Source organism: Mirounga leonina, unplaced genomic scaffold, assembly GCF_011800145.1.
Source record: "Mirounga leonina isolate KUSES-001 unplaced genomic scaffold, KU_Mleo_1.0 Mir_174, whole genome shotgun sequence".
Taxonomy (NCBI): domain Eukaryota; kingdom Metazoa; phylum Chordata; class Mammalia; order Carnivora; family Phocidae; genus Mirounga; species Mirounga leonina.
The window spans coordinates 37,889,532-37,909,392 of record NW_023270451.1 but is presented as its reverse complement, the minus strand read 5'-3'; the positions used below and the strand labels follow the sequence as shown (position 1 = coordinate 37,909,392).

General features: G+C 42.8%; 1 protein-coding gene across 1 annotated transcript in view; it reads right to left on the bottom strand.

Moving 5' to 3' along the window:
- Window positions 1-19,861, bottom strand: part of DNAH11 (dynein axonemal heavy chain 11) — a 331,116-nt gene that overhangs the window by 157,889 nt on the left and 153,366 nt on the right. Inside the window, exons 41-43 of the mRNA XM_035021398.1 lie at window positions 18,357-18,507; window positions 15,242-15,373; window positions 9,337-9,514 (exon numbers count right to left, since the gene is read on the bottom strand). Coding sequence (XP_034877289.1) covers window positions 9,337-9,514; window positions 15,242-15,373; window positions 18,357-18,507 — 461 coding nt within the window. The remainder of the gene's footprint in view (window positions 1-9,336; window positions 9,515-15,241; window positions 15,374-18,356; window positions 18,508-19,861) is intronic.

Genomic DNA, 19,861 nt, shown 5'->3' with positions numbered 1-19,861 from the left:
GAGCAGTGCCTTGGCTGGGTAAGATTAAGTGGCCAAACGATTAGGGCAGAATTTAGACTAAAGGAGTTCTGCATGGGGAGAGACCCAATGGCAGGAAACAGTGATTTTAAGTGAAATATTCCTAAGTCCAAAGTACTGTCAAACATATTATGCATTGTTTTGTTAAAAAAAAAAAAACACTATAGCAATGCTTCTGCTTTGAAAATTAGTGACTTACTTATATACTTTATTGTTTCACAACAAATTTGAGGTGGCTTAGGGGAATAAAATAAAATGAAGAACAGAGGAGGAGGGGAAAAGATGGCGGAGGAGTAGGGGACCCTCTTCTGACCGGTCCCCGGAATTGAGCTGATATCTACCAGACCACTCTGAACACCCATGAAATCAGCCTGAGATGTAAGAAAGTATATCTAGATCTCTACAAACAGAATCTCACAGGCGGTTGGTTCCCAGGTACGAAGTGGGGAGCTGTGACTCCGCGGGCAGATATTGGAGGGTAAACGGCAGCGGGAGGGTGCCTGGCCATGAGGATCCTACATCACCGGTGAGTGACAGCCTCCTGCACTGGGGACGGGGCACAGACTTGCAGACCGGTAACGGCAGGGAAAGGACTTTAGACGGAAACCAGAGCAGTGGGGCCATGTGTGCGAACTGGGGGCGGCTGGAGGTTTTAGAAGCACAAAGGGCAGAGACATGCTCCGACCTGGAGGCGGACTGGGAGCCATGTGCAGGGGCGCACAACCCAGGACACTGCAGTTTATAGCAGCACAGACACAAATGTATATATTGTGGCCTGGAGAGCTCACTGAAGAACAGACTGCGATCTCTCCACTCTGAGGCAGAGAGTTGGAAATGGTCTCTTCTGCTCTGACTCTCAGAAGAGATGCGGAAAGCTGCCAGGGAAAGCCACCAGAGAACAAAAGCCCCCCAAAACCGGTTTTTACTGAGCCCATCCCCCACCACAGGGGGCAGGGCAACAGGGATGCCTGAGTAACAGTGCGGCAGACCCCTCCCCCAGGAGACAGGGTGGGAGAACAAGAGGCCAACAACCCTAAGGTCCCTATAAAACAGGTGCGTCTTGCTTGGGTTGTGGTCAATAATTTTGGACTCTGTACATTCCCTCAACCACCCCTCAGCAGAATGACTAGGAGGAGGCACCCCCAAAATAGAAAAGACTCAGAGACTGTGACTACTTCTGCCACAGATTTACAAATGGATACAGATATAACCAAGATGTCGAGATGGAATTCAGAGTAGCAACTGTGAAGACAATAGCTAGAATGGAGAAATTGATTAATGGCAACATAGAATCCCTAAGGGCCGGAAGTGAAAGCTGAATTGGCAGGACTTAAAAATGCTATCAATGAGATCCAATCTAATCTAGATAATCTAACAGCTAGGGTAAGTGAGGCAGAAGAACAAATTACTGATCTAGAAGACCAATTAACAGACAAGAAGGAAAAAGAGCAGACCAGGGAAAAACAACTCAAAATCCATGAAAATAGAATCAGAGAAATAGGTGACACTATGGAACATTCCAATGTCAGAATTATTGGGATCCCTGACGGGGTGGAGAGCGAGAGAGGACTAGAAGATATATCTGAGCAAATCATAGCTGAGAACTTCCCTAATCTGGGGAATGAAACAAACATTCCTGTCCTAGAGGTAGAGAGGACCCCTCCCAAGATCAAGGAAAACAGGCCAACGCCCTGGCATGTAATAGTAAAACTCATGAATCTCAGAACCAAGGAAACCATCTTAAGGGCAGTTAGGGGGAAGAGATTCCTTACATACAGAGGGAGGAACATCAGAATAACGTCAGACCTATCCACAGAGACCTGGCAAGCCACAAAGGCCTGGCAAGACATATTCAGGGTACTAAACGACAAGAACATGCAGCCAAGAATACTTTCTCTGGCAAGGCTGTCATTTAGAGTGAATTGAGAGATGCAGAGCTTCCAAGACCTGCAGAAACTGAAAGAATATGTGACCACTAAGCCGGCCCTGCAAGAAATATTAAGGGGGGTTCTATAAAAGGAGAAAGACCCCAAGAGTGATATACAACAGAAATTTATAGGGACAATCTATAAAAACAAGGTCCTCACAGGCAACATGATGACAATAAATTCGTATCTTTCAATAATAACTCTCAACATGAATGGCCTAAATACTCCCATAAAACGGCACAAGATTGCAAATGGGATAGAAAGACAGGACCCATCCATATGCTGTCTACAAGAGACTCATTTTGAACCTAAAGATACATCCAGACTGAAAGTGAAGGGATGGAGTTCCATCTTCTATGCCAACAGACCTCAAAAGAAAGCTGGGGTAGCAATTCTTATAAAAGACAAATTTGATTTTAAGCTAAAGACGGTAGTTAGAGACAAAGAAGGACACTATATCATTCTTAAAGGGTCTAGCCAACAAGAAGATCTAACAATTGTAAATATCTATGCCCCCAACATGGGAGCAGCCATCTACATAAGCCAACTGTTAACCAAAACAGTCATATTGATAAAAATACGTTAATTGTAGGAGACCTCAATACTCCACTCTCAGCAATGGACAGATCATCTAAGCAGAAAATCAACAAAGAAACAAGAGCTTTGAATGACACACTGGACGAGATGGACCTTATAGATATATATGGAACATTCCACCCTAAAACAACAGAATACTCGTTCTTCTCGAGTGCATATGGAACTTTCTCCAGAATAGACCACATACTGGGTCACAAATCAGGCCTCAACTGATACCAAAAGACTGAGATTATTCCCTGCATGTTCTCAGTCCATAATGCTTTTTAAAACTGGAACTCAATCACAAGAAAAAATTTGGAAGAAATTCAAACACTTGGAAGCTAAAGACCACTCTGCTCAAGAATGTTTGGGTCAACCAGGAAATCAAAGAAGAACTTAAACAATTCATGGAAACCAATGAGAATGAAAACACATTGGTCCAAAACCTTTGGGATACTGCAAAGGCGGTCCTAAGGGGGAAATACATAGTCATCCAAGCCTCACTCAAAAAAAAGGAAAAATCCCAAATTCAGCAACTAACTTTACACCTTAAAGAACTAGAGAAAAAGCAACAAATGATGCCTCAGCCACTCATTAGAAGAGAAATAATTAAGATTAGAGCAGAGATCATTGAATTAAAACCAGAAACACAGTAGGTCAGATCAACAAAACTAGAAGCTGGTTCTTTGAAAGAATTAATAAGATCGATAAACCACTGGCCAGACTTATCCAAAAGAAAAGAGAAAGGACCCAAATTAATAAAATTATGAATGAAAGGGGAAAGATCACGACTAACACCAAGGAAATAGAAACAATTACTAGAAATTATTATCAACAACTATATGCCAATAAATTAAGCAACCTGGAAGAAATGGATGCCTTCCTGGAAATCTATGAACTCCCAAGACTGAAACAGGAAGAAACTGACAACCTGAATAGATTCAGACAATAACCAGTAACGAGATTGAAGCAGTGATCAAAAACCTCCCAAAAAACAAGAGTCCAGGGCCTGATGGATTCCCTGGGTAATTCTACCAAACATTCAAAGAATAAATAATACCTATCCTCCTAGCCTTATTCTATGAGGCCAGCATTACCTTAATCCCCAAACCAGGCAAAGACCCCATCAAAAAGGAGAATTTCAGACCGATATCCCTGATGAATAGGGATTCCAAAATCCTCAACAAAATCCTAGCTAATAGGATCCAACAATACATTAAAAGGATCATCCACCACGAACAAGTGGGATTTATCCCAGGGATGCAAGGGTTGTTCAACATTCGCAAATCAATCAATGTGATAGAACACATTAATAAGAGGAGAGAGAAGAAGCATATGGTCCTCTCAATTGATGCAGAAAAAGCATTTGAAAAAATACAGCATCCTTTCCTGATTAAAAGTCTTCAGAATATAGGGATAGAGGGAACATTCCTCAAGTTCATAAAATCCATGTATGAAAAACCCACAGTGAATATCATCCTCAAAGGGGAGAAGCTGAGAGCATTTCCCTTAAGATCAGGAACACGACAAGGATGCCCACTCTCACCACTATTGTTCAACATAGTACTAGAAGTCCTAGCAACAGCAATCAGACAACAAAAAGAAATAAAAGGTATTCAAATTGGCAAAGAAGAAGTCAAACTCTCTCTCTTCGCAGATGACAATGATACTTTATGTGGAAAATCCAAAACACTCCACCCCCAAATTACTAGAACTCATACAGCAATTCAGTAATGTGGCAGGATACAAAATCAATGCACAGAAATCGGTTGCTTTCTTATACACTAACAATGCAACTGTAGAAAGAGAAATTAGAGAAACGATTCCATTTACAATAGCACCAAAAACCATAAGATACCTCAGAATAAACCTAACCAAAGAGGTAAAGGATCTATACTCTAGGAACTACAGAACACTCATGAAAGAAATTGAAGAAGACACAAGAAGATGGAAAACATTCCATGCTCATGGATCGGAAGAATAAACATTGTTAAAATGTCTATGCTACCCAGAGCAATCTATACCTTCAACGCCATCCCGATCAAAATTCCAATGACATTTTTCAAAGTGCTGGAACAAACAATCCTAAAATTTGTACGGAATCAGAAAAGACCCCGAATTGCCAAGGAAATGCTGAAAAAGAAAAACAAAGCTGGGGGCATCACGTTGCCTGATTTCAAACTATATTACAAAGCAGTGATCACCAAGACAGAATGATACTGGCACAAAAACAGACATATACACCAATGGAACAGAACAGAGAGCCCAGATATGGAACCAGTTAGAATGGTGTCAAATAATCTTCAACAAAGCAGGAAAAAATATGCAATGGAAAAAAGGCAGTCTCTTCAACAAATGGTGCTGGGAAAATTGGACAGCTATACACAGAAGAATGAAACTCAACCATTCTCTAACACCATACACAAAGATAAACTCAAAATGGATGAAAGATCTCAATGTGAGACAGGAATCCATCAAAATCCTAGAGGAGAACACAGGCAGTAACCTCTTTGACATCGGCCACAGCAACTTCTTTCAAGATACATCTCCAAAGACTAGTGAAACAAAGCAAAAATGAACTTTTGGGACTTCGTCAAGACAAAAAGCTTCTGCACAGCAAAGGCAACAGTCGTCAAAACAAAGAGGCAACCCACAGAATGGGAGAAGATATTTGCAAATGATACTACAGATAAAGGGCTGGTATCCAAGATCTATAAAGAACTTCTCAAACTCAACACCCAAAAAACAAATAATCCAGTCAAAAAATGGGCAGAAGACATCAACAGACACTTCTCCAAAGAAGACATACAAATGGCTAACAGACACATGAAAAAATGTTCATCATCATTAGCCATCAGGGAAATTCAAATCAAAACTACACTGAGATACCACCTTACACCAGTTAGAATGGCAAAAATGGACAGGGCGAGAAACAATAAATGTTGGAGAGGTTGTGGAGAAAGGGGAACCCTCTTACACTGTTGGTGGGAATGCAAGTTGGGTACAGCCACTTTGGAAAACAGTGTGGAGGTGCCTCAAAAAATAAAAAATAGAGCTACCCTATGACCCAGCAATTGCACTACTGGGTATTTACCCCAAAGACACAGATGTAGTGAAAAGAAGAGCCATATGTACCCCAAAGTTCAAAGCAGCAATGTCCGCAATAGCCAAACTGTAGAAAGTGCTGAGATGCCCTTCAACAGATGAATGGATAAAGAAGATTTGGTCCATATATACAATGGGATATTACTCAGCTATCAGAAAGGATGAATACCCAACTTTTACATCAACATGGATGGGACTGGAGGGGATTATGCTAAGTGAAATAAGTCAAGCAGAGAAAGTCAATTGTCATATGGTTTCACTTATTTGTGGAACATAAGGAATACCATGGAGGACATTAGGAGAAGGAAGGGAAAAATGAAGGGGAGGAAATTGGAGGGAGAGATGAACCATGAGAGACTATGGACTCTGAGAAACAAACTGAGGGTTTTAGAGGGGAGGGGGTGGAGGGATGGGTTAGCCTGGTGATGGGTATTAAGGAGGGCACATAATGCATGGAGGACTGGGTGTTATATGAAAACAATGAATCATGGATCACTACATCAAAAACTAATGATGTATGGTGACTAACATAACATGGAAAAATAAAATTAAATTAAAAAAAAATGAAGAACAGAAATAAACCCGATTCAGGGAACACGGACTAATATATAAAGTCAGGGAAAGAGGTAGCAGGTGCAGATATGCAAGAAATAGAATCCTGCACAGTGATTAAAACAGAGTTGACATTTCTTGCATTTTTGGTGGCCAAATTAAAAAGGGGGTAAAAAAAAAACCACCTGCAAGATTCAGATTGGTTCTTAAAAAAAACATTAACACCTAAATTCTGCAATATATTCTCCCCTGTTTGGTTAGCTTATACTGAACACAACTGAGTATTTTATAGATCATTCAGGATCATTTTCATGATTATGAATATTTACACTAGAATTCTGTTTTAATTTGGTGATACTCTCAGGGCCTACTGAAAGGCACAGACTGTTCTATGCTACATCAAACAGTCCCAGATGACTGTTTTTCATCAGTTACATTTTACACTATTTTTTTTCTCCTCTTTGGCTGCTCATTGTCATCATGTGCTTTTTAATTTGGCTATTAGCTCAGTTCTCTACACAATAATTCACACTTCCTGAGAGCTGAGTATGTGACAGGTACGATGTTAAGCAGCTTCATACGCTAGGTCATCTGATACTCATAATTAATTTACGAGGGGACTTGTGTCATGATTTTCATTTCAGACACGATGAACCTAAAGCTTAGAGAACAATGGTAACTTGACCAAGGTCACAGCAAAGTAGTAAGTGGTGGTACTTGGATTAAAACTCAAGCCCGTCCAGAGCCCAAGCCCTGTCTGCCCTACCACACAGAAGGTGCGTCAGGACATGGACTGGACACACGTTATGTCATCTCTTGGCTCTCCCATTTTCCATATGTAAAAGGTTATTAATAGGCTATGCCTTAGAAAGTTGTTTTAAGGATTAATCTATGTAAAGCAATTAGAAAAGGGTCTGAGATAGACTTATGTAATATTAGCATTGACTATGATTGCTGACTCAGTATGGTTCCCTTCCAATATGTTAAGAAGCTGTTAGTGGAATAACCACACTTGGTACAACCGTGTGTAGAGTAAGATTATAAAGTTCTAATAGGTTCCCTGTTGAATAAAAGATGTCGTTGGTCGGATCCATCAACCTCGCCATACCAGTTTTTGGTCTTTGGTTAATTATGAATTCTCACCTTTCAGCCAGCTAGGTAATACTCCCAGGTAGGTGAAGTCCAGGCAGGTTGAGCAAAAGCAGATTTCAAAATATATCAAGCAGATGGAACAGACATGGTTGGTTGCCTCCCAGCACCCATCTCTTCACTTCCCTTCCTGGCAGAGCTCCCACTTTGTCCAAGTCTCCATGCTTCTTCCACGCACTCATGTGCTCAACCTGGCTCCTATGGTAGTGTGATGCCCCGTCAATCCAGTTAGGGTAACCCAGTACCTGGCCTGAGGCAGGTTAGGGGCGGCTTGGGAGCCCTGGAGTATTAGGTGTTCGAGAGGCAGTCTGCTCTGGGGCTTCTGAGAAGTTTCCTCGCTCTTAATAAAAAATATGTGACAAAGTGTCCTTTCCCTCCGAAGGTAACTGCTGGGACACTGGAGCCAGACCAGGAAGGATACTAGGCTTAAAAATGATGCCAGTGTTAAGAAGGGCAGAGCAGAGATGGAAAGACCCAAATCCTTGGTGATATCACCAAGTCACAGAATTAATCAGTCTTGGGGCCATCCTACTTCTGATTGCTTGTTCGTGAAGTTTCCTCACGGTTAGGTTTATGGGTTGAACTGTGTCTTCCCCAAATCCATATGGTAAAGCCCAAATCCCTACTACCTCAGAATGTGACTGTATTTGAAAACAGGATCTTTCAAGAGATGATTAAGTTAAAATGAGGCCGTTAGGGTAGGCCCTACCCCCATCTGACTGGTGTCCTTGTGAGAAGAGGAAATTTGGGCAGACTTGGAGACATGCTCAGGGAGGCACACACACACACACACACACACAAAGGCCATGTGTGGACACAGCAAGAAGGCGGCCATCTGCAAGCCAGCGAGAGAGCGCTCAGGAGAAACCAAACCTCCCAACACCTCAATCCTGGATTTCTTGCCTCGGGAAAGAACTGTGAGAAAATGAATTTCTGACATTTAAGCCACCCAGTGTGTGGTATCGTGTTAGGGCAGCCCCCAGACACTAACACAAGTAGAGTAGGCCCCTAGTGCGATGACTGGTGTCCTTATACAAAGGGGAATTTGCACACAGAGACACACACACGGGGAAAATGCCACGTGAGGATTGGAGCTATGCTGCCATGAGCCAAGGCACCTTGAGATCGCCAGTGAACTCCAGACGGAGGCCTGGAACGGACTCTCCCTGACAGCCTCAGAAGGAACCATTCCTGCTGACGCTTGGTCTTTCAACGTCTAGCCTCCAGAACCACGAGACAAGAAATGTCTGTTGTTTAAGCCACCTACCTTGTGGCGCTTTGCTCCAGCAGCTCCAGGAAGCGAATACACTGGGTTTTCTCTTATTTCACACCAGCTGCCTAGTTAATACCATGGAAACCCCCTATACTCTCTAGTCAGCGCCATTGGAAGCACTAAGCTCCCAAGTGAATCAGAATGTCGTGATTTTAAGAAGTCTAATGAAAAGGAAGAGAGATTGGGGCAGAAGAAGACGACGACTGAAGAATAAGTCAACATCAGAGAAATGTAAAACAACAATCTATGAAGAGAAATAATTAAAAAACAAAAAAGATTCATTTTGATTTCTCAGCGGCCATGAGAATTGGAAACCTCTGAGTTGAGGAGCTTGAACACATCCATTTTATGGCTTAGGGGGCTAAAGGAAAGACGTTCTAGTGAAAAGTGCTGTCTAATAAATTCACAATACGGTCAGATATGAGAATCACTGGAACTAACAGAAATATGTCTTTGATTTTTAATAAAACTCACAAAATGTCTGAGATCTTAAGAAAGCAGTTACTCTAGACTTAAGCTGAAATTTTTTAATAAAAAAGTTTGCATAAACTTAAGAGCCATCTCACTAGTTGTTCTTATAACTAAGATTCTTCTCTCCCAGGCAATATGCTATATATGCTTGACCATATCAACAAAAATTTTTCCATCAGGCAGGAAAAGAAGGACGGCTCAAACGTGAAACAAAAAGGCTCAAAGCAGCACAGTGTGGTTTGAAAGTTACTACGTTCCATCCACCTACCTGCAGAGGTACCTCTGGATCCATAGTAAATTTGGGGACTTTATCAGCCCAAGGCAAGAATTTCTTAGTTTTGTGGTCCAGATAATAATCGAAGATTGTCCCCTGGGATGGAAACTTTACTGCTTTCATCTCTTTATGCCACCACCGACTGAATTCAGCTTGAGAGCCAGAAAGCTAAGGAGAACCAGAGAAATCCTTATTGCAGACCTAGAGGTAATTTTGAACACATACAAAGCCCCTCCAAATCCTGTTCAACACAGTATTTGCCATGTAAAGAGTTATAATTACAAATGGGATTGAGAAACTGACCCAAGAAAAATAAATAACTAGAAGGAACTTAAAATGAGTGATAATATCAGAGAGGCAGAAAGCTATAATTGCCATATATCCATCAGGTACAAATTTTCTGGAGTAATTATTAACTTAAAAAGCAAAGTAAGGTTAGGTGAACCTTAGATTACCCCTGGGTTATTCAATTTAACAGTGAGCTCCGTGCAAATTACTATGCTAGGTTCAGCGAGACAGTGGTTCTCAAACACTGGTGTTGATTTCTACCAATATTCACATCAATTCGTGATAAAATAAAAAAGGTAAGAACACAGGAATACTTTTTTAAAAGCTGGTAACATTATTTGATTTCAATACTGCCCTCTACTTGAGCTTATAGGCTTCTTGGACCTTTTGGTGTTGAAACAGCTTTCCTTTTATAAAATTATGGTATTCATTATGGTCCTTGTTCATAAATGTCCTCATTTAGAAAAGTAAACATTTGGTAACCCTATTTCATTCCTTCAAGTCATTAATCAAACCATTTATCTTTGAAATTCGAAATCTGGGAACCCCCACCATGAGGGATGAGGAAAGGCATGTTCTTGGTTTTCTAGCAGGGCACAAGTAAGGGGTGCAGTTGAAAACTCTCGAGAGAGAAACTGCGCCCTACAGAGAGGAATGACAGTGGCAGGGAACAGGCTCTCCTCGCTAGAAGGTGCTCCTTTTTATACGATGGTAGGTACAAGCCCTTTGCTACTAGATTAGGGTTTGGAAAACAAAGAAGGGGAAATGGCAGCTTATCAAACCCTTCTGTATCTATACGAAGACCTGGCCTACTGTCTCCAACATCCACTGGACGACCCGGCCCACTAACTCCCTCCAGCCACAGCACAGGCTGGCATAGTGACTTCTGTATCCGCAGGATCATCTACCACAGTGAGCTCCGGTGAACTCTAAGAACAGTGTGTTTGAGTGGCCATGGCATTCAGCAGTCTCCTACTTCCTAAGACCTTAACTCCTATTTTTCTCCAGTGACATTCTTTTTTTTTTTTTTTTTAAAGATTTATTTATTTATATGACAGAGAGAGAGAACACAAACAGGGGGAGTGAGAGAGGGAGAAGCAGGCCTCCCCCTGAGCAGGGAGCCCGATGCGGAACTCGATCCCAGGACTCTGGGATCATGACCTGAGCCAAAGGCAGACGCTTGACCCACTGAGCCACCCAGGCATCCCTCTCCAGTGACATTCTTCAAACTGCTTTTTCTTTGGTATCCTATGTCCTTGGACTATGGCCCACTTCTAGTGCTGGGGTGATCACACCCATGAGCAGAGACAGGATGGCTGGAGAAGAGGTGTGTGTGTCGAGGGCAGAGAAGGGTGTGGAGTCTTAGCAGGCAGAGCTTGTCCCCATCTTCCAAATAGGCTGAGCTCACACTCCTATGCACCACCACTCATGTGTCAGTGAGGCTCGTGTGAGTTATTTTCCAGTTGGTGCCATGGGTATTTTATCACCCTATGAAAGTTGGTCTTAAATCAAATCAGTTCTGAAGGTAAAACACTTGGCACCATTCTCTGTAGGCAGAATACAGAGGACTTCGACTTCACATCAAAATTTGCTAACCACTACATCAGCAAGATCATTTTAGTAACACATCTTTGACTCATTAGTTCACTCAACTACAACACATTTGTTCTAGACTGCGGAAGAAAGCCAACAGAATGTCTGCCGTCACAGAATTTATGGGGAGATAGAAGCAGAGACACGAGGAAGCACAGGGGAAGCAGAGGCTAAGCCGATAAATGCAGAAATAAATAGGTGCTGTGAAAGTAGAGTTTGCTCTAAGTGAGAGTAACGGGTGAATCTATTTTTATTTCAATTCTAGTTCATTAACCTACAGGGCAATACTGGTTTCAGGAGTAGAATTCAGTGATTCATCACTTACATATGACACCCAGCGCTCATCAGAACAAATGCCCTCCCAAATACCCATCACCCTTCTAGCCCATCCCCCACCCACCTCCCTCCATCGACCCTCAATGTGTTCTCTCTCTTTAAGAGTCTCTGTGGGGGCGCCTGGGTGGTTCAGTCTGTTAAACCCTTTCTCCGCCTTCTCGTCAACAAGGGATGAATCTATTTTATTTTTTTAAAGATTTTATTTATTTGACAGAGAGAGAGATAGCGAGAGCAGGAACACAAGCAGGGGGAGTGGGAGAGGGAGAGGGAGAAGCAGGCTTCCTGCTGAGCAGGGAGCCCGATGTGGGACTCGATCCCAGGACCCTGGGATCTTGACCTGAGCCAAAGGCAGACACTTAACAGTCGTTAAGTGCGCCCGGGGGTGAATCTATTTTAATTGGATGTCCAGGTGAGCCATCTTTGAGAACCGGCACAGATTAGGGAGACGACAGCTCCAAGAAGCAGGAAGAGGTCATCACGGGCCAAGATCCTGTGGTATGACAGACCTTATATTCCAGAAATGGGCACTGCAGCTGGTGGAAGGGGGTGGGAGGTGGGGAGAGAGGTAGGGGTAGGCAGAAGAAGCAGGGAAAGACTGGCAGGACCAGATCCAGGGGCCGTGTAAATAGTATTACATTTTTCACTTTATCCGAAAGGCAAACGGAATCCATTAAAGTGTTTTAAACTCTCAAGTGTATCATATAATTCAATTTACATTTAAAAAAATTGCTCTGGCTGCTGAGAGGATAATGGATTATGGGGGAGGTACAGAAGCAGACCAGTGAGGCTGTTACCTTAGAAGCCAAGGGAGAAGTACTAATAGCGGTTTATGGGAGCTCAGGGAGAGTTGATCCAAGACCTATTTTGGAAGCTGCCTGCAATGGCCTGGCTTCGGAACACCGGACCCGAGTCAGCGTGCTGCAGTCGGAACGTGGCTCCGACATTACCTGGGCATCCTCAAGCAGGCTATCTAAGTTTCGGCTCCTTTTTTTGTTAAAAGGGGAGGAAGGTAGTTGTACCTATACATAGAGGTTTTATTTTTTTGAAGATTCAGTAAAATAGCCAACTAAGAGGCCTAAGTACCTTCTTGGACATCCGGCAGGCGCTCAGATTTGTTCAACTAATAAATGGCTATCTTAAGAGCATTTCTTCCGTCTTTTTTTTTGTTTGTTTTTTTAAAGATTTTATTTATTTATTTGACAGAGAGACAACGAGAGAGAGAACACAAGCAGGGGGAGTGGGAGAGGGAGAAGCAGGCTTCCCGCTGAGCAGGGAGCCCGATGCGGGGCTCGATCCCAGGACCGTGGGATCATGACCTGAGCCGAAGGCAGACGCTTAACGACTGAGCCACCCAGGCGCCCCATCTTCTTCTGTCTTTTTCATTCATGTTTCCAACTATATAGTTTCTGTTTTGAATGTTTCGTAGTTAGAGCCCTTTTGAAGATGTGAAGGTGATGGTGATGAGGAGGAGGATGAAGAAGATGAGGCTTATTTAGGGAGCGAGTGTCTGGAGGAGTGAGGTGACCACTGTGGTGGCCCAGTGCCCGGCTTGACGGACTGCTGGGAAGGCCGCCATGTTTGAAAACTGGAAAGATGAAAAGGCAATCAGTTGGGAGGGAAGTGGTCAGGAATAGAGGGATCTCTGCTGTCCACATCCTACTCACACAATTTTACCTGGTTTACATCCTAGCGAAGGAAAAAACCTTGTGGAGAACCCCAGGAGGACATAAAAAAACATGGGGGAGGGGGAAGCTGGGGAGAGGGGAGATTCTGCCCGTGGCCTCCATGAAGAAGTCCACGCATGTTGTAAATTGTGCCTGAGAAAAACCACATGAAGTCACCCAACACCAACTCTTGACTTTCACTCAAAGAAAATGGGCTGCTTTTCTTTAGAAAGCCCCTGGATACTACAGAAGGAAATGTGGCTTCTGAGAAGGATCAAAATCAGATCTAGCAGGCCAAGTGAATTCCACACCTATTTATAGACACGGTTTATGGTAACCTAGTGACAAGAAGCAGAACCGGCAACAGGTTTTAGTAACCATGTATCTGAGGATCTACAACAAGTCAACCAATGGAAATATGGGGCCCTCTTGGCTGTGATGTCTTCCAATTTAAATTCCCTGTTTACATCCGGAAATATCTGGCAAAGTCTGGAAGATGCATGCCATCTATTTTTAAGGCAAAGATTCAGGGGTACCCGTAGGATCAGTCATTGAGGTACCCTGGCCCAGGTCGCCTTTGGAGATGTACATGGGTGTGAATCCTGGTACTGTCATTTCCTATCAGTGTAACCTTGGTCAAGCTCCTTTGCCCCTCTGAGCTTTATGAGCACCATGAAGATAGACTGAACAATTACTGGAAACATTACGTGACAAAATCTACATGCAGAGGAGCATGGTGGAGATGAGATGTGCCATCCTCTAATGTTGAAACACTCCCACTTTGCACCTGAGTAAGTCTAAGCAGCGTGTACACGTGTGTGTATGTGTATGCACGCACTCGAGCAGGCTCGTCTCAAGTGTTTGCCCAAAAGAAATCAGCCACGGATGAACTATGCTAGCAATGCTGGGCAGGCATGGTAGCCTCATGTTAGGCTGAAGGCAAGACCCTTGGAAAGGATCTGGCCTGAGTTGAGTCTGATTCCTAAATAATTACCCCGGGAATCATGTAAGAGACTGATTGGAGGTAAGAGACCAGAGACAGGGAAACCGATTTCAAGGTTCTTACGTGCTGTATACTGCATGTGTCCACTCCTCTCACCCCACATCTCTATGTTGAAGCTCTAACCGCCACTGTGATGGTATTTGGAGATGGGGCCTTGGGAGGTAACTCGGTTTAGATGACGTCATGAGGGTTGGGCATTCATTATGGGATTAGTGCCTTTATAAAAAAGACATCAGAAAGCTTTTTGTTCTCGGTCATATGAGGACACAGCAAAAAAGCACCTGTCTGTAAGCCAGGAAGAGGGTCCCAGCCAGAACCTGACCATGCTGGCACCCTGACCTTGGACTTGAGCCTCGAGAACCGAAAGTAAATTTCTGACAGTTACGCCATCCAAGGTACGGTATTTTGTTACGGCAGCCTGAGCTAAGATGCTGTGACGGCCCAGGACAAGCTAAAGATGATACATTCCTGAATGGAGGCTGTAGGGACGGGGAGGTGGGGACTGACCTGACAGCTGTTGTGTGACTGAAAGGGTCTGATAATCACAGGATACAGAAGTAAAGAAGAATGGGGTCTCCCGCGTTTTTAGCTCGAGCAACTGGGAGGAATGAGAGCATCCCCGAGGATAAGAAAGGGAGCAGAGGAGGAGCCAGTGGGGGGCTGGGGCAGATGAAGAGCTCTGTCTTCGTCACAGAGAGCCGAGCGGCATCTGGAAGAGCATACTGGCGGCCCTGCTCCCGAGGCAGGCGGAAACACCGACCCCTGGGCTCCGAAGACAGACCGGGGCAAGGCTATGGGTTCGGCAGCATCCGCCAAAGTTAGAGCTACCAGCCTGGATGAGCTGGCCTAAACACATTGGCTTACAAGAGAACAGGGCAAATGGCAGAGATTTATGATGATATTAAAAAAAAAAAACAAAAAAAACCCCAAAACACAGGGATCACATTACAACCTGCCTCCCAAGTAAAACTGGTGCTATAAATTATTTCTGTGAACTATCTCAAAACATACCTGATCTTGCAGCAGAGTGCCTCCGAATGCCCAGATACAAGCAAAGACAAAGTAGACTTCATAAACCTCTTTTGGGCTGTCCGAAGGTACGTTGTCAGGAGTCAACAAGCATTCTAGAAGGGTACAAAGAGTCTAAAGAAAAATAAATAGCTACTTACTTAGGGCAGCAACTCCTTAATAGCAGAGTAAGGTCAAAGGACATACTAACAAATCCACTTACTCCTTATGAGATTATAGAATTTTCCCCAATCTGGGACTTGCTACATTGAGACAGACCAAAATTACTGCCTTGGTTTTCTAAGGCAATACGGGAAAACCTTTGTCACTTTTAATGAAACCGATCTTCTAAGTAATCAAGTCTTTTTAAAAAAGGACTATCTTATCCAGTTCGTGATCACTATAATAAACACGAATACATATAGGCACAAAGAAAAGATAATGGGAAATACATTTAAGCTCTCTTTTTTTTTTTTATTAACAGGGAGTCACAGTACAGAGTCGTCTACAGCTCACATTCTCACTCAGTAACAAACTAAAGATATCTTGCCTTCCCAGTGAGCGCTGCCCTACGGTATCGGTGGGAATGAGTGCGTAAGATTCCACTTGACAGGGAGGTATTTATTCATTTCCCTCTTGCTGGACATTTAGATAACCCATTTTCCCTTAGTGCTTTGGCAGTGGCTTTTCCCACCTGTTGTATAAACTTAGAAAGTCGGACTGGCAGCCTTCGCCTATGACTTTTTTTTTTTTTTTAACACCAAACTAAATTTAACCTTGGAAGAAATGCTCTCCAGGAACTTGTCCTTCACTCCCTCCATGTGAGACAGCAATGTGCTGTTGGTCAGAAACAGAGCCTGAGTTCAGGACAATCAGGTCAGTGATGAGGGGAACATGGCTGCCTGCAAAGGCCTTTCCCAAAGGGAACAACAACCAGTCATGAACATGTTTTCCAGCTACTTCTCTGAATCACAGAAACAGTTGTCACTTAGTAACATTATCCCAGACTCTCAGAACTCCTGGTACCCTTCTCCTGGTTTCTGAAGGCAGCCGGAGATTTCATACAGACCGCAAGCTGTAACAAAACAGGTCAGGATTGCCTGTGGGTCTTTCTTCCCCAGCCATGAAAGCTGGGGAAAACCTATGGTAACCTGGAAAATAGCTCCTGGAAATAATTTACAAAGGTTTCCAATTTGAAAAGTTGACCGCCTGTTATATTTTTCAATCTTCTCTCTTGATTTCTATTATGTTATATAGTTCCATATCTGCCAATTTAAAATAATCCTCCAAAAGAAATAAAAATCACCCATTTGTTATCAAGAAAAGCCCTGGTGCTCTAAGGGACTGTTAAAACCAAAACCAAAACCAAAACAGGGACTGGAAGACTTCAATGTGATGTTATCCGCTCATCTGGAGACTCTACTAACTCACCACTTTTCTGTTTTCTCCCAAACACAGTACTTGGAAAACACTTAGAGCAGCTCTATGTCAGAAAATGGTAACATCAGACTCTGGTGTATCTTATGAAGGAGTTAATATACCTAACCAAACTTAAAGCAAATACATGTCATTTATTGGAAAATGGAGCACATTAATTTCTTAGTCATTTGAAGGTATTCCCTTTTGTACTCAAATTCATCTCGAATTTTGTCACGTAATCACAGAAAAGACACTACTCTAAAAAAAAACAGCTGAAAAGGAGCTGAGGATAAAATGCCATTTCTGAATACTACAAAAGGAGGAAGTAAGAGGGAAAGTCATATTAATTCCTACTGACCTATTTTCACACTACTCTTGAATGAAAAAATTCACACTACAGAGAATCACACAAATACATAAGTCAACTTGAGAAAGAACACAATCATGCTTTTCCAAGTACTACACCAGAGGAAGTCTAATTTGGGTAACCACATAATTAATTCATTATGAATAAATTCAGACCTGCTTTCAGAAATAAATTATACCTTAGATAATTACTGTTGAAGACTATCGTTTACTTAATTGGTGTGTGAATTATCCAAAAACCTAAACTTTCTCTTCTTATTATGCTTGTGACTATTTCTAATTTAGCTTCAAACAAATCTGGTAACATAGTACTCTGAAACCAATTTTGTTCCTAGGGGGAAAAAAAAAAAAGGATTTCTAATTGTAAACCTTTTGTGAAGTTTTATACTTGTAAAGGCCGGGGACTGTTTTTCTTCATGCTGAGATTAAGATCACAACCTTCATTTCTGTGTGCTGTGAATTATTTTCATTTGCTTCCATGACAACCTATCACATATACCCTTCAGTCTTACCAGCTGTCTCAGAAGGAGAATCAGAACAGACTAGTAACTGGAGTATTATGAACTCTCCATTGGGAGTGACCTGACTTTTGGGGGGAGGGGGGAGAACAGAAAGGAAGAAGAGCGTGGGAGGGCCGTGGGTGGTCAAGCTCAGAAGCTTCCTTTTACTAGCCTGCATCTTTAGTTGCTGGATTTACTGTAGTCAAAAAACATACTGAACCCCTTTCTCTGGGCCAGTTTCTTAGAAGACAGAAAAATAAATATGGTTGTTACTACTTTGTTCTTCTTATTCTATTCCAATATACTTGGAGGAGCACAGTGATTAAGTAAACACATACTTGGCCCCCGCTATGTGCGAGGAACTCTGTAAATTTCTGGGGATGTCAAAATAAATACAAGGTAGCTTCTGCCCTCTAGATGACAGTCTCATGGGAAAAAAAAACAAAACAAAAAACCAACAGACTACAACCCAGAGTGATAACAGACTGTGACAGGTGTGTAGGTTTGTAAAAACACTGGGGGACATGGAGCTGGGGAAAGGGAAAGACAGATGGAGCAACCTGACGACCCCAGTGATCTTTGCCTCTTCTTTTTTTAGGTTTCATTTTTTCAAGTAGGCTCTACACCCAGCATGGAGCCCAACACGGGGCCAGAGCTCACGACCCTGAGATTCAGACCCGAGCTGAGATCTAGAGTCGGATGCCCGACTGCCTGGGTCACGCAGGCGCTCCTCTCTGCGTTTCCATCGAGCAAACGAAACCTCCTGCTGCCTCAGTCAGGTCACACACTACCACATCAGGACTAGAGCGTGGATGGTGTGCCCAAAGCCGCACCTGCACCAGGCTGTTCTCCAGAATTGAAGTGATTGTTTTAAAGCTGGTTCTCAGCTTATCCAAGCATGCAGGAACATATTTATCAAAAAGAATAGTTAAATTGGCCTTTTCTGATTGATGCCGCCTTCTGTCTATCCAACTGGCCACATACCTGAAAAAGACCACAGAAAGGCTTTTATTGAACACGAGGCTTGAAAAGCCAAATTTCACCAACTCAAAAGCTTCCCCCCGCCACTCAGCACAGCGTGGTGCCACCCTTCGGGGACATGTTTAGTGAGTTCCTTCTATTTCTCAAACGGCAAATATTTTTAAATGACCCCTTAAAAACTTGTTCTAATGGCCATTTTTACTTTAATGAAAAAAATGTAACAGAAACTCCTAATAGCACTTAGAAGGCAAACATAATAGAGTCTAAGCAGGCCATTACTGAGCATTTATAAGGAGGTACAGCATGTCATTTCCTAAGGGAATGAAACTGGTTTCATAGGGCAGGCTTTATTTATGAAAACAGCTTGGGATTTTTCTTGATTAATCTTGGCATCAATTGTTTAGTAATGACAAATCAGTTACATAGAAAAAGGTGAAAATTCCATAGGGGCTATTTCAGAGTCCCTCCTTTTGCATTGGATTGGAGGTAACTCCAAACCAATAAGCAGATAATGTGTTTCTGATAAGTAGCTCTGAAATGGTTATCTCACGCTTGGGTACATGTGTATTAATCTGGAGCTTATAGAAGGTTATCAATTCTGATACACTAATGTTCTTAACATATTAATAAAATCATACTTATCAATAAAATGAAACATAGCCTAGAAGCTCCCACAGTCATCTCTGCAGAGAAACTGTGTGATGTTAAATGAAAAATAACGGCTCGAAAAGTTCTCATCAAAGAGAAGGCGGTGATAACAAATACATTTAGCCACCAGCCGGGCAGCTACACAATTACCACTATACCTTGCTATAAGCAAATCAGATTTCACATTTCTACTATCAGAAGAAATTAAGGCAAGATAATTATCCTATAAAAGGCTCCCTTTGATTTTTACAAAGTGCCACAATAGGGCTCTATTAACCATTCGATCACATTTACACTATAGTGAGACTTATACAATATCAACGGTCAAAACCTCTTCAGGGCCAAGAGAAATGGTTTTCAGGTGAAGTCCAGGTGCAGGACGGTAACTTGAGAGAGCGTCTCTGGGCGGTGGGGACAGTGGGCACCAGGGAACAATGGCAACCAAGTGTGAGTTACTGGAAATGAAGACACGAAGGCCTCACCTACCTCTGAGCTACTTGTTTAACCGCACAGCAGCTGCTGGGAGCAGAATGTTAGTGTCCGGGGTAGTGGGGGTGGTGAGGGGACTGCTCTCCTGAGCTCTCAAGTCAGACTGTCTGGACCCGTATCCCAGCTCCACCATTTTTTAGCCGTTACCTAGGCTGAGTTGCTTCACCTCTCTGTGCTTTAAGTTTCTCACAAACTTCCTAGGATCGTTGAGGATGAAACA